The sequence below is a fragment of the Pelmatolapia mariae genome, linkage group LG10_11 (assembly GCF_036321145.2).
Source record: "Pelmatolapia mariae isolate MD_Pm_ZW linkage group LG10_11, Pm_UMD_F_2, whole genome shotgun sequence".
NCBI classification, from domain to species: Eukaryota; Metazoa; Chordata; class Actinopteri; order Cichliformes; family Cichlidae; genus Pelmatolapia; species Pelmatolapia mariae.
Genome location: NC_086236.1, coordinates 41,397,480 through 41,413,243, shown reverse-complemented (window position 1 = coordinate 41,413,243; position 15,764 = coordinate 41,397,480). Strand labels below are relative to the sequence as shown.

The 15,764-nt window shown below is 39.7% G+C and overlaps 1 protein-coding gene across 1 annotated transcript in view; it reads left to right on the top strand.

The window, feature by feature from the left end:
* The window catches only part of gask1a (golgi associated kinase 1A), a 92,053-nt gene extending 79,618 nt beyond the window's left edge, over window positions 1-12,435 (top strand). The window contains exons 5-6 of the mRNA XM_063488384.1: window positions 6,391-6,494; window positions 10,521-12,435. Coding sequence (XP_063344454.1) covers window positions 6,391-6,494; window positions 10,521-10,725 — 309 coding nt within the window. The 3' untranslated portion in view covers window positions 10,726-12,435. The remainder of the gene's footprint in view (window positions 1-6,390; window positions 6,495-10,520) is intronic.
* Window positions 12,436-15,764: the final 3,329 nt, after the last annotated feature.

Genomic DNA, 15,764 nt, shown 5'->3' with positions numbered 1-15,764 from the left:
TAAATATACCATAATATTACCTAGTAAAAGATGCTAGACTACAGTTAAATCCATATTATGATCATTCTGCACCACTGCAAAACCTTCTTTTGCCATTGAAAAGCAAACGTTCAACTTTGCAACTGAAATGCATGGACACTGTTATTCTGTGGCTAGCTTTATTGCGTGTGCATTTTATGGAGCAAAGTTTTGTGAGGAGAGTATTTAAATTGACGGTCAAACTTAATCATCTTACTCTGCAGCTCTTGTGGCTGATACAGATGCTGTGTATCAGCCACAGCATCTGTATCATTTATTTGAAAGTGAGGACAAGCAATGGCTTTGGATGGCTCAAAGCTATGATGTTTTGGCTCTGTCCCGTAACTCCTTAATGAGTTCCCCTGTCCCACATATTTCTGGTCCTTAATGATAGAGGTATTTTGATAAACAAAGCAGACTTAATTTACTTTGAAGCATCAGGGGGAAGAGGAGACTCCCAAAACAGCACAGTGAGGCAGACGAGTTTTTACAGTGAGTGATGCGCTAAAAAAAGAAGAAAAAAATGACAAACCTAAAAATATGTCAATCAACATCATTCAGTAGCTTTTTGGGTTTTCTCAACTTTTGCCTGTTGTTGTGGTGAGCTTTACTAAGATTTACATGTTTAGATAACAGCTTTGGCAACTTTAATTTTCTTAGTCACTAAATTATGTGCATGTGAGGTTAACAGTAAAATACTAGCTTCAGTTACATGTTCAGAAAATTTTGCTTGTAACCAAAAAGTTGAGTTGGAAGTTGATATATTTGGTTTGGCTTAGATTTTTATGCCAGGCCTGGAACCAGCCGGGGTTTTACATCAGCTTGTGATTTGTCTTTCCTCCCACTTGTGAAAGAGAGACCTTTCATTTATTAGGCAAATGTGCTTACCCCGTCACTATTAAACTTTCAAGGATATTTTTGTTGCAATAATTGCATCTGAAAGTTAGTTACAACATTATGTGCTCCCATAATGCAGGGGTTCGCACATTTCCCTAACAAGCAAAGGTGTCTGGTTAGCAACTGTAAGGATGCTTCAGGATTGCCAAACCATAAGTTGTATTGCTAAGCTCACAGGAATACTGTAATTAGGTAAAAAAAAAAAAAAAAAAGAAATTCCAAGTTGCCATAACTAATGCTTAATAAAGATGGCAACATGAGTCATAAGTTGAGAAATCACAAAAAACTATTGAATAAAGTTTCCTTGATATTTGGAGTTTTCACGGATGTTTTCTTTTTTACAGTGTGGGTTTGCATTGATTCAAGTTTAGTCACATTTTTACACAGGCCATGTTTATAAAGGAAACTGCAGGTCACACAAATTAATAAGCTTTGCGTACAAGCAGAGCTCTGAAAAATCACAAATCGACTTTCCTGTCATTTACTTTGTTTTCTTTACTTCTGTCTAATATCAGATCTGTTACATACCACATGAAATACAGTGGGATGCAAAAGTTTGGGCAACCTTATTAATAGTCATTATTTTCCTGTATAAATCGTTGGTTGTTACCATAAAAAATGTCAATTAAATATATCATATAGGAGACACACACAGTGATATTTGAGAAGTGAAATGAAGTTTATTGGATTTACAGAAAGTGTGCAATAATTGTTTAGACAAAATCAGGCAGGTGCATAAATTTGGGCACCACAAAAAAAGAAATGAAATCAATATTTAGTAGATCCGCCTTTTGCAGAAATTACAGCCTCTAAACGCTTCCTGTAGGTTCCAATGAGAGTCTGAATTGTGGTTGAAGGTATTTTGGACCATTTCTCTTTACAAAACATCTCTAGTTCATTCAGGTTTGATGGCTTCCGAGCATGGACAGCTCTCTTTAACTCACACCACAGATTTTCAATAATATTCAGGTCTGGGGACTGAGATGGCCATTCCAGAACGTTGTACTTGTTCCTCTGCATGAATGCCTTAGTGGATTTTGAGCAGTGTTTCGGGTCGTTGTCTTGTTGAAAGATCCAGCCCCGGCGCAGCTTCAGCTTTGTCACTGATTCCTGGTCATTGGTCTCCAGAATCTGCTGATACTGAGTGGAATCCATGTGTCCCTCGACTTTGACAAGATTCCCAGTCCCTGCACTGGCCACACATTCCCACAGCATGATGGAACCACCACCATATTTTACTGTAGGTAGCAGGTGTTTTTCTTGGAATGCTGTGTTCTTTTTCCTCCATGCATAACGGCTCTTGTTATGCCCAAATAACTCAACTTTAGTTTCATCAGTCCACAGCACCTTATTCCAGAATGAAGCTGGCTTGTCCAAATGTGCTTTAGCATACCTCAAGTGGCTCTGTTTGTGCTGTGGCCGGAGAAAAGGCTTCCTCTGCATCACTCTCGCATACAGCATCTCCTGACTGTTCTCACCGTTCGTCGCTTCTGTCCATCCGAGATTTTTCTTGGTCTGCCACTTCGAGCCTTAACTTGAACTGAGCCTGTGGTCTTCCATTTTCTCAATATGTTCCTACCTGTGGAAACAGACAGCTTAAATCTCTGAGACAGCTTTCTGTATCCTTCCCCTAAACCATGATGGTGAACAATCTTTGTCTCCAGGTCATTTGAGAGTTGTTTTGAGACCCCCATGTTGCTACTCTCCAGAGAAAATTAAAAGAGGAGGGAAACTTACAGTTGACCCCCTTAAATACTTAAATTTCTCATTATTAGATTCACCTGTGTATATAGGTCAGGGGTCACTGAGCTTACCAAGCCAATTTGAGTTCCAATAATTAGTTCTAAAGGTTTTGGAATCAATAAAATGAAAACAGTGCCCAAATTAATGCACCTGCCTGATTTTGTCTAAACAATTATTGCACACTTTCTGTAAATCCAATAAACTTCATTTCACTTCTCAAATATCACTGTGTGTGTCTCCTATATGATATATTTAACTGACATTTTTTATTGTAACAACCAACAATTTATACAGGAAAATAATGACTATTAACAAGGTTGCCCAAACTTTTGCATCCCACTGTATCTGCCAAAATACAGCTACTAATGGGACTCACACAAATCTAAAGTGTATTTTATTATCTGAATGTTACAATGTGTAATATTGGCTTTGATAAATGCTGGCAAGTTTATATTGCATGTAGCAAATCACAAGCAACCCACACAGGTGGCACAGTAGCTAATTTCATTATCATGTGGACGGATCAGGATGGGATAATAAACAATGTAATGTCTTTTCCACACCCAACAGGTAATCATTGAGTCGCACATTTATTTGATGGAATACTTTATAATAATGAAAACCTTTTCTGGGTAAATCATGTTCTCTAATGCTGGGCATACACTGTGTGATTTTTGGCTCATTTTGAGCCGATTTTTCAGTCGTGCGACCGTTGTGTCATGCATCGTGTAGTATACGTGGGGTAACGAGAAGCGATTAACACCTCACGACCAGCTCCCAATCATCAATCGCTTGGTCGTAAGAAAGTCAAACCTGTTTGAAATCCTGTCGGCCGTCGTGAGGGTGTCACCGCAGCCTCTCACACTGCGCACACGCAAACACAGAAATGAAAGTGAAAAGACAGAGCAGCATGGCAGTGCAGTGTGTGATCTGGACACAAGCGATGGAGGCACAACTTGTAGAACTTTGGCAAGCTCATCTGAGCCTTTTCGATGTGGCCTCACAAAATTATCATGACCACAACAACCATGAAAATAATTGGATGGACATTGCTGCTCAATCACAGCTGCCTGATCAATGTTTTTCATTAGCAATTTGGCAAAGTTGATGGTGGCGGTGTGTGTGTTTGTGTGAGTGAAAGACAGAGAGGGAGAGAAAGGGAGAGCGAGCGACAGATTTTCTGTTATAACCTTCATGTTATGGATGCACAGTGTGAGCACTCAGGTCGCATCAGAGCATCGGGCCGTATAGTGTGAGACCCTGCATCGTGACCTACAAAATTCTAACCCCTGCGAGTCAATCGTACAGTTCGAGCAGGGGCTGAATAACGCGACTGAAAAAAAATCGCATAGTGTATGCCCAGCTTAACTGAACTGATTTATCCAGATTGCTGATACAACATCCAAGACCCCACACAGTTTCTAGTATTTTCTAACAGTAGAGTCTGTCTTAATAGAAAATTTCAGTTCTCATTGTTTGGCTGTTTCACTGCCATAGGTCTCATGCTAATTTGCTAAGGGTACAGGGGAGGTTGTTAAATGTTTTGTTTATGAAGCAAAGAGTTCATGTCTGAAAAAGCCACTTGGGTTAATGTAAGAATGAAATACTGAAATGCTTAGAATGCAGTTTGACACGGTCCAAGTGGACTGTCATGTGTCTTTCAATCTGTGTAATGGTGACACACTATTTAAAGAAACTGTTAAAGGTGAACTGTGGTTTCACTTATCTTTTTTATTTAGGGACACACATAATTTATTTTATCTCCTTTGTAAAGAAACTGCACAAAATTATATAAATCTGTTGTCACAATCTGGGTGAAGCAGACTGTGTGGAGTGAGGACCCAAGTGCTGACACACGAAGGAACAAAACTTGAGCTTAATAAAAAATAAGACATTAAAGGCTGGTGAAACAGTACAAAACAAAAGGGTAAGGGTGAAACTAAACTACAACCTAAACTGTGTGATCTAACGCTAACACAAAAACCCTGGAACATGAACATTAAAACCTGGCATGAAATACCTGGACCATGAAGACTTGACATGAATACATGAAATCCCCCCAGACTGGACAAGGAATGAATGAAAACTCAGAGACTAAATACACACAGGAGGTGATATGGTGAAGTGGAAACACATGGGGAAGCAGCTGGTTTGACTTAACATAATGACGACACAGGGGAAGTGAAACTAAACACACTGAGCACAGAACACCAGAGCATTTCAAAATAAAACAGGAAACATAACGGGAGGCAGACATGACACACGTGATAGACTAAGGTCGTGTCCAAATTCATGGGCTGCATCCTCCTGAGGACCCGTCCTTCGCGGTCTACGTGGGCTGGGTCCTCAAAAGGTCGGGTACGCCAGAAGTAAACGGCTGTGAAATTGGATGGTCTAGCCTTCAGATTTGCGTCACCGCTGTCTCGGTGGAGTTTAATAAACTCAGCTGTCTGCTCCTTGCTATCTAAAATATAACAGGACACTGGTGTAAATTCTCGACCGTCTCACACTTCTGTTTAATCAGTTTTCTGTTTGACTTTTATTCAGCTGTGTGAAAACCACCCGCGGGATTAATAGTTTTATTTTATGTAATCTAATCTAATAACTTTAATCTCAGCCAAACCGATTTACTCACGAACAAATAAAACACTGAAAAAGCCAAACAATAACATTTTTAGGTTATCTAAGTGACTTTTATATCACGTTTAACCTGAGTAGCAAAAGACCGCAGTGATCTGAAAATGATGTGCCGAGAGTTTGCCGTTCTCGCCGGCTCTAGTGACCCTCGGGCTCCCGGCTAGCTATCGAGCTGGTGGATAACAGACGTTTCCGAAAACGTCGGAGCACTTTTGCAAATATGTGATATCTTGATAAACCGAGCAGATATTTGAAGTTTACACAGCTACATTCTCGCCTGAAAATATGTTTATTTTGTGACCCAGAAAGAGTAATAAGAGTAATATTAAAAACTTAGTAGCGGCCACCATTGTTGGAAACTGGAACGGGCTGGGCCGCGCTATGAATTCTGGGATATGGTGGGCCACGAAGGACACACCCGACCCATCCTTCAAATTCGGGGAAAAAGAGGACACATTTGTCGGCTGCATTCGGAGGAGTCTACAAATTTGGACAGCCTTCGTCGCGTTGCTGTGACGTAAACGGCCTTCAAATGCGTCCTCAGGAGAATGCAGCCCATTAATTTGGACACGACCTAAGACACACGGACTTAACACAATGGATTAGCGAGAAACATGCACACTATAAATACAGAGAAAGAAGGGAACTGGAGATGAGACATGGACATAACTAAGCATAAACAGACCATGATGGCTGGGAGGAAAAGGAATGGTTCACAAGGGGAAAACGTGTAAACAAGGGGGAGACGGGAGACAAAAACATTACTGAAATGCATTAAGGCTGAGGGAGACTTAAACACAAGGGGGTGAAGACACAAGGGGGACTCTAATAAACAGAACCTAGGCAAAATAAAAATGAGCTTAAGATAACTAAATGAGACTTAAATATAAACCGTAAACATCAAAATATAAGAAAACAAAAAAACACTGTGTCAAACGACCCAGGATCGTGACGTCTGTAGTTTATGAGCTTTATTCATTCTTGTTAATATTGTATTACGTTTAATGTTACTCACTTCCAATCGGTGCACACTTCCTTCTTGGTGAGCAAACAGTAGGCTCTATGTTAACCGTGTATGTTTTTGTGTATTCTCAGGTGAGGAAGACGGATCCCTCCACACTGGTGTTTATAGATAACGCAGGGAGACCACAACAGTCTACAGACAACCTCAACTTCAAGCTGGTTGAGGGCATTGATGAGTGAGTATAAAACATTATGTCAGGGAAGAAGCAGGCAAATCAGATTTTTTTGTGTGCGTGTCCTTCAGTCTAGCAGTGAGGTTCAACAAATTACACCATGTCGATTGAGAAACTCATTTTAGCTCACAGCGGGTAGAAACAATGATGTAAGGAAATGTTCCAGGAAAAAATAAAACACATCCAACAACATATTTCCCTGGTGACGTTTCTGATTTGAACAGCTTTCAAATCAGCAGCACAGAAACGTCCACTGGAAGCTTGTTAGATTTTTGTTACAATGTCTGTCTGATTAGATTAGCGTGCTTTCAATTAGCCTGCTATTCAGTATGCCGAATGAATCAGCTCTGATAGAAATTCCCCTTTGTCTGTCACTTAGGATTACTAAGCTCTTCCATAAAATTCTCTTAAATATCTTAAGCCTGGACTTGGAGCTGAATGAAAATAGAATGTTAAAGTCACATATTATTTCTCATGACTGAAGATTAAAGAGCTAAATAAAAGAGAAACTTGGTAGTTTTCAGAGGTGTTACAGGACTAATTTTATTTTCTCAAAGTCTTACAAACTTGCTGTATTTAATTAATATACATTCATTTTCACATGATAGTTATTCTTCCTTTTTTGTACACTTTACTGGGTTGAAGGTTTAATTTGAATTTATAAAATAAATGTTTTTTGTCAATAAATATGTCATGACTATACTGTTAAATTGTTCATGCTCAGTGTTAGGGAGTAACGGAATACATGTACCGCCGTTACGTATTTAAAATACAAAATATGAGTAACTGTATTCCGTTACAGTTACCGTTAAAAAAGGTGGTATTTACAATACAGTTACTTTGTTGAAATAAATGGATTACACGGCGGTACTTTCCTGTTTCATATTGTGGCGGGTCAGGACTGTTTGGGTTTTGTTTGACAGCTATGTTCTGTTGTTCCAGGCGGCAGCGTTACGGTTGCCATGGTTACAGGGCGATACGCTCTCTCTACGACTGTGTGTTTCCTGGGTGAGAGAGCGCCTTTTTGTTGTTGTTGTTGTGCTAAGCTATGCCGAGCAGTTGGGTTAGCGGCGGTGTGTTTCTGTTGGAAAATAAACGGCTGTGCTCCCTGGCAACTCGGGGAAGCAAGACCAAACGACACATCTGTCTCCTCCTTATCTGAGCTCGCCACAATATGTTTGGCTATACCCTCTATTTTTGGTAATTCCACGCATTAAGAGGCCCTAATGCCCGTGTCTCAATCTCGTGTCTCATAATGACGTGAAGAAATATTTTTAAAAATGATTTAATATGAAGGCAATAAGAGAGTGTTACAGGCATAGCACTAAAGAATGTAGCCTGATGGGCAGTGTAGTCCGTGCTGCAGGGAGAATGGACTGCCATACCCGTGATGTGTCTGTGAGCGCGAGGAGGGAGAAAAAGGAGAAAAGTACGAGTTGTCATCGAGCAGAAATGGGAGCAGGAAGCATGTAAATACAATAATAATCACTGCAGCCAAAAGCCCAGTTGTAAGTACGCTATTAAGACTCGACTGTATGCTGTGTTCGTGTTTTCCTCCGAAACAATAAGTTCAGTTGGAGCAGCCTTTCAACGCCTCTCTCTGTCTCTCGCAAGCAAAGTTGACCCAGACAACAAAGTAAAGCTATTTTTCGGCTACGAGCCCGACACGGAACCGGACGTATTAGCCAGAGGTCCCTTTACTACGGTTCGGAGCCGCGGACCTTCAGTAATAGTAATAAATCACACAGCAATAGTACATTCACGTAGTTGTAAAAAGAATGATAATGTATTAAGTAATCCAAAGTATTCAGAATACGTTACTCTCATTGAGTAACGTAACACAATACGTTACAAAATACATTTTGGGCATGTATTCTGTAATCTGTAGTGGAATACATTTTAAAAGTAACCTTCCCAACACTGTTCATGCTCATAATTAACATAGTGTGAAATATTGAAGTTAAATTAAGCCAAAAGCTCAGGTAGATTTGCTCATAAAGGGCTGGATTTGAGCTGACCTCTAGGTCAGTTATCAAACAAAGCTCAAAAATTACATCTTCTTTTATACACATATCATCTTTTTTTGTCCACAACAGCTGCAGCAGTGTCGCTCTACTGGAATTTGATTCATGAATTTCTTGATTGATGAATAAAAAACATTAAACTACACTACTAGAAAGATGTAGTCACCTTAACATCTTTAAAATTAACTGAGTATGTAAACATACGTGCCAACATTTAGGTTCCAAAAGTTGTTGTTGTGTTTTTCTTTCTCTTTTTTCTTTTTAGTGTGGTGATTTGTTGGCCTTTGCTGCTCTTGTAGCACTAGAGAATGGCTAACATTGATGTCTCTAAAGCTTTTTGCTTATGACTTATTGATTCAGGAAGCTTGAATCACCAAATGGCTTTCCAACCTGACAGAAGTCTGCACTGCACTATCACAAAAATCTAGTATGGCACAGCATTGTAAAATAAAAAAGTAATAATAATAATGTATGGCCTCCCTTTTCCTTGTTTGTGAAAATCTTCATTAAAAATCTCCCTGTATGATTATTGATCTGTTTGTGAAAAATCACGCAGAGACTCAGAGGCAGAGAACTATGGACAAAACAAAATTAACTTCAGATAAATTGCAAACAGAACAAAAGGCACAAATATTTAAAGGCAACAACAGGAAATCTGGCTTTGTTTAACCCGAAGAGCCAACAAAACTGAATTAAAGAGCAGATTACAAACAGTAAGTTAAACGCCATCCTTCCAGCAGAAAGAAGCAAACATGTAGTATGAACACTCACATGCACGACATCTCCTATACAGGAGTATAGTACTCTGTGTGAAAGCATAAACACAACAAATCAGAAAAGTCCAGAACACCATTATGTCAATTCAGTTCAAAGGATACAACAGCAAGCAGTGCTTTTTGTGAGTCTGCCAGTGTCAGAGTTTTTATTGAAAAAATGACGACAAGAAAACCTGCGTTAAAGTTTCATATATATATATATGTATGAAACCAAGCCATCTGAAAGCTGGTTGAAAATTCAGTGAGTCCTGTTGATTTTATTTGTGAACCCATGTCCATAAACATGGCTTGCCCATAAAAATATAACAGCACATCCGAGGATAAGAGTCAACCTTGAGGTGACTTTTAAAAATGCAGTTTTTAAAAGATTGTGTTGTATAGAATGCATCTTGTGTAATAATTAAACAACAGTCTCTTACACATCCTTAAGTTGAATTTCACCTTTGCAGAGTAAAGGGTATGGTATGCAGTGGGACGCATACAGTATGAAGGGTGGTAGAGTTTTCAAAACTTTATTTATATTTACAAAGACTCAAAGAGAAGGACAACACGTTTTTTAATTGCTGTGTAGTTGTTGCTTTTTGATTTTTTAGAAGAAGCTGAAATGGGGCTGTTAAGCCACGCCCCTGAGAGGTAATGAAGAAAAGTGTCAGCTTCCTTTTAATGAATCAGCCGGGTTCAAAAACTAATGATGGCTGAGGGACTATCTGCTGTGTAATAATCACTATCAACATGAATTTTTCTTGTGGCACAGAGTGACTCCACCTCTAGCACCGTCACCAAGTGTACTTGTATACTAAAAATTTACAGTTTGTGGGTAACCTCAACATTGAAGTAGAAGAGCATCCCAGCAGAATGAACCTTTTTTTGATAATCCACAAGTTTTCTTCTTGTGCCACCCTCAGGCTAAGATGTCAGTCTTCAGTAGCCTTGTAGCCTTTATTCTAGCAGCATGCTCAGGGCAATTTTTTGAACTTTTCATGGTAAAGCATTTTCTTCTTTTAAAGTGTTCTGTACAAATCAGGCTTCGCACCATCGTTTCATCCCTGGCACTGCTAAGACTGTGAGAAAACCTAAATCATGAGCAGGTTCTTTGTTTTTTCCTATATTGTGACGAATAAAGAACATGACGATCTTTAGAGTCTGCACACAAATATTCTAGTTTTCTAGTCTGTGAAACAGCCATTAAAGCTACAACATATCAAAACCAATGTTATGTCTCTTGTCAGATTTCCACAGAAAGCTGTGTCTGTGCTGCGCTCAGGCTGTCTGGAAAGTCTTCTGCTACGTTCCCTTTACACAGACAGGGAATTCTGGGACAGCCACGGCGGGTCCAGCGGTCTCAGGCCTCTCATCAACATGGTGGAGCAGAGAGGGAAAATTCTCCTGCAGCACATCAGGGACAAAAAGCTTCAGCTCAAGAGGGATCTGTGACTGACCTGATCAGGCCAACCTGGATTATAAAGTAGATGCAAACTGCAGATCAATGAGCTCGAAATCCTATTAGCTGTCGTCAAAGAGAGCAAGAGTCTCTGGAAGAAAAGAAGCCTGCAGAAATGAAATGCATTGTATAATTTAAAGCACAAAAGTCATTAAGATGAAAACAGATTTAGAATGTTTTTTGCAGTGCAGAGTCATCCAGGGCTTGCATGGTGGAATAAAATATTTAAATGTGTGCAAACAGATCAACAAAGCAACAAAGTGGACTGAAACACTGGGAGCTAAGTGCACTGTCTGGCAGCCCGAGCCCAGCAATTCATGAACATGTTTGAGTTTCTCACTTCATAATACACCTTTCATTCTTCGTTGGTTAGTCTTAGTCTTCTGTAGTATTGGCTGTACAGCAGATACAGTATTTTTAAAAGGTGCAACTGCTTTTAGGTCAGCTGGCCAGATGGACTACTGTGCTCTTGCATTCTGGTCTGCACTTTGTAAAGATGCTAAAGGGCCCTCGAGACTGACCAAATGTCAGCATGTGGTGCTTTTAGAGTAAGATTGAGTTGATACAAAGCACTCTGAAAATTTCTAAAGGTATATTGCAACTTGCGTTATATCACCAAGTCCTACCACAAAAGACAGTTCTGTTTTCACTTAAAGTTTGATGTCTAGGCTTCAAGCTCATCACTCCCACCAAATATGATTCACACATAAACTAGGGAGTGATGACTAAACATCCTCCCTGGAGCCTACAGGTTGATGGAGGTAGAGACCCAGGACAGCAGAGCCATTAATATGTCAGAGGAAGAAATGGTAAATTTGGGAATGAAGGAAGACCGCTAAGGTTTTGGCAGGTGTATGACATAAGGAGAGATAGCAGGTGTATGACATAAGGAGAGATAGTGTGTATGACTTACCAGCCTGAGCTCACAAGCTTCACTCCATTTAATTCATTACAAAATAAAGTCTGTTGTCATGTCTCTGCTTTAGCCTTTTTTATTGTTATTATTCAGGAAACAGATTCAAAACTAAACCTGAAGGTGTGTCATTGTGTGTACCCCATTAAAAAAAGAGCCAGCAGTCCTAAATTTGATTGACTCAAATGGTTTGATCATCTGCAGAATATGTAATACCCCTGTAGCTCCGTCTGTTCTTCAGGGCGCCTGTCACTGCTTTTCATTGAAGCCTCCCATCTGCACTCAGTAGCTTCTCCCCAAATGTCGCCTCACTGAAGGGAAATGTGAGACAAATTATCCCCCCGTTTCCTCCCTCTGTTTTAATATTACAGAGAGCTAGCAGCAGATCGAGTGATTGATTTGGAAATCTGCTTTTGTGAGATAAGCTTTTAATCGAGGGATTAAAACTGGCTGTCAGCAAATAGCTTCTGGAGCAGATCCTGGAAGCTTTTTCATTTATAAAAAATTGCTAAATATATTTAGATTTTTTTTTTTTATTGCAAACTGGCTGACCTTGTACATTGTATAATACAAACAGTGAAACTAAAGTTGAAAGAAAATTGGATAAAAATCAAATACCATTAGTGAAGGAACCGAGCTGTGGTCTTTCTGTTTGAGCAGCACGTATTTTAAGCTGAACTGTCAGAAAAAATCCCTTTTGGTATGTTGATATTGTGAGATGCACGGATGATATCAGTTGAAGCTGTTTTATGTTTGACCCGTTCTGAATTAAAATTCCAGGCATATTCAATTCACAGATTAATGACATTTTCTATGGCTCCCTCTTTCATCACTGAATAAATGGCTGTAATGAGAAATGATTCAGATGTGTGATCCTCTCTTCATCACCACTCGGTCTCTTTTACATTAAATATTTTTCCTTTTTTTTCTCAGTTTTTTTCTTTTTTCAGTCTGCTAACTGTGCTGGCTGCTGTTGGATTTTGCTATTTTTACATCGGTTTGGTCCAGCTCATTAAGCCCCATCTGGATTATACCATACTTAATGCTTTCAGACATAAATAGTAAATCCTTCATACTGTACTGCTGAAGGACGGCAGTTCAAATACCAGAACACTGGGACTAAAGAAAGGCAACAAAATGAAGAAAGTGGTCACAGTCAGATAGATGAGTGTTTACAATACCAGGATTAAAGCTGCAAGCAGCGTTATGAGGGCCATCGCACCCCGTTGCGTCAAGCCACGCCCAACACCTACACCCAGTATGTTCGATCTGATGTCACATTGATGGAATTCATGTGTAGAACCACCAGGTAAAATTTCATCTCAATCAATGATGATTATAGTCGTCCCACTAGGTGGCGCTCTAACCATTACTGACAAATCGGTTATCAAACATTTCTGAGCTTGACTCTTGACTCATGCCTGCGTCGTTTGGGTGAGATTGGACATTGTGTTTTTGAGTGACAGCAGATTACTGCTTTTTGGCGAATGATTGAAACTCCACATGCCGCCCTGACCATCCCGTTTCCCTAAACATAAAAAGCTTCGCAATTTAACATCACAAAGGTCTTTAGATTCCATGCATTGGAGATCATGTCGTTCTAATGAAATCCCTCTGAGGAGTTCGTCAAAGTATGAGGCCTGAAAAGAGGGAAAAATTAAGCCAAAATTACATGTTCAATTCAAAATGGATGACTTCCTGTTGGTTTTGGAATATTGCTCCACGAGACTTTTTTGTACATTTTGATATCTTACATAAGCTTACCAGGTTTCAGACTCATAGATGAAACACAGAGCAGGGGCTGATGTTTTGAAATTTTGTTGGGGGCGCTGTGGAGCCATTTTACAATATTCCATGAAAATGATCACATAACAAGAAAACCTTCATCACATTGGAGGTGTGAGCCAAATTTCAAGAGTTTTTAAACTTTCCAAGCCCCTCAAAAGCCACTTCATCTTTCATGGTGAACCGCCTTGCCACCAGGGTGCACCGTTCAGTTTAAACTCACAATTTTCTCACTGAAGCATCATGAGGGACTGATGTTAATATTCACCGCTTTTGAGGTGGACCTGATGAACCTGTGAAAATCAGTATATCAAAGTGAAAGACATGACATTTCCTGATGGAAATTAGCCCTTGGCTATAATCTGGCATGTTTACATTCATGTAATTTATTTTACATTTATGTTCATTAACATGCACTGTCCTAAATAAATAAATAAATAAATAAAGGAAAAAGAGGAGCTATTCCCACTAGGTGGCACTGTCACTGGTGTCAAATATGGCAGTTGAAATATGTTCAGAGGTGGAGCCTTATCATATGTGTGCACTTCGGTCCAGATCAGACAATGTATGACGGAATGAGAGGCAATAAGATTTTCATGGCGAATCATTGAAATTCGCCGTGGCGCCACGGCCATACCGTATCCCTAAAACTCAAAAGCTCCGCAGTTTAATATGGCCCAGGTGTGTAGTTGACACTAACCAAATATGAAGCTTATCCAATCAAATCCCAAGGAGGAGTTCGCAAAAGTACAAGGCCTGGAAATGGCAAAAACTGAGCCGAAATGTCAGCTTCAATCGAAAATGACGGACTCACTGACTTTTTTGTTCGTCTCAGCATGATACACGTGTGGGCCGAACATATATATCTATATATCTATATATATTAGGGGTGCAACAATACTCGTATCGATATTGAACCGTTCGATACAGTGCTTTCGGTTCGGTATGCATATGTATCGAACAATACAAAATTTTTAATTTATTTTATCAACTTTTCTTCTGACGATGCTGTCTGTGTTGACCGCTCAGTGAATCTGCATTCGACTTATCCGCCTAGGCTGCACTGTCGAGCACAGATCCACTGAGTGCAGCGCAAGCTAGCGTGACAGAAGTTAAGGTCGTTGCAACATGGCAAACTGAACCTCCCCCTCCCTCATTCAGATCTGGCGTTTGGAACTATTTTGGTCTTCATGTGACGTATGACCCTGAAGGTAAGCGCGTCATGGACAAAAATAAAACAGTATGTCGGATGTGCCAGGCAATGCTCAATTACATTGGTGGGAACTAGTGCGTTAGCGCAGTTAGCTCGTTAACGTGTTGACGCCGTCCAGCCCCACGCACGGGGCGATCCGCGGTAGCTCGTTAACGGAGATTTGCCGTGTTGTGGTGTTAACGTCATTTCAACGAGATTAACACTGACAGCACTAGTGGGAACACAACGAATATGACTGCACATTTACGCCGACATCATCCTAGTGCAAAGACAAGTGGAAGCAGACAAAAACAACAAGCACGCATGCTACAAACTTTACCCGAGTCATTTAGACAGCCGTTAGCACATGATTCTCCTTATGGGGACCTGATCTGTTTAATATGCTGCTGAGAATATACCCCAGAAGAAGCGTATAGTATAGCTTTTATTTTGGAAAGAGCCATTTCTCTGTAATAAACTCTCTTTTCCAAAGATGAGTGATTTCTCGATCAGATAGATTTATTTTTTTATTACTTTGTTGTTTCAGCAACATTAAATTTAAAAACTGTACTTTTGAGTTAAAATATATATTTATAATTTTAATAAATGACAAATTAAAAAAGCATGAACATTTTTTTGTATCGAAAAAATAGCGAACCGTGACACCGAAGTATCGAACCGAACCGTGAATTTTGTGTATCGTTGCACCCCTAATATATATATATGTATATATATATATATATATATATATATATATAAAACCATTAAAATACGAAATTTTTCACCAGACCTTACACGTGCAAAATTTCATGAGTTTTTGAGCATATTAAAGCCCTCAAAAAGGCACTTGTTTTGCCTGAATAATAATAATAAGAAGAAACGGAGCAGATACAATAGGGCCTTCGCACTCTCAGTGCTCAGACCCTAATTAGGGTTTAAAACTTTAAAAAGATGTAACTTAGGCTACGATCGGATCGCTCACGGAGTTCGCCGAGGGAGACGGCGACTGGATTGAATATGTCGAGAGGCTGGAACACTTTTTCTTGGCAAACGACATTTCGGATGAAGGAAAGAAAAGGTCAGTTCTTCTCAGTGCGTGTGGAGCGAGGACCTACAAGTTGATACGTAACCTGACGACGCCT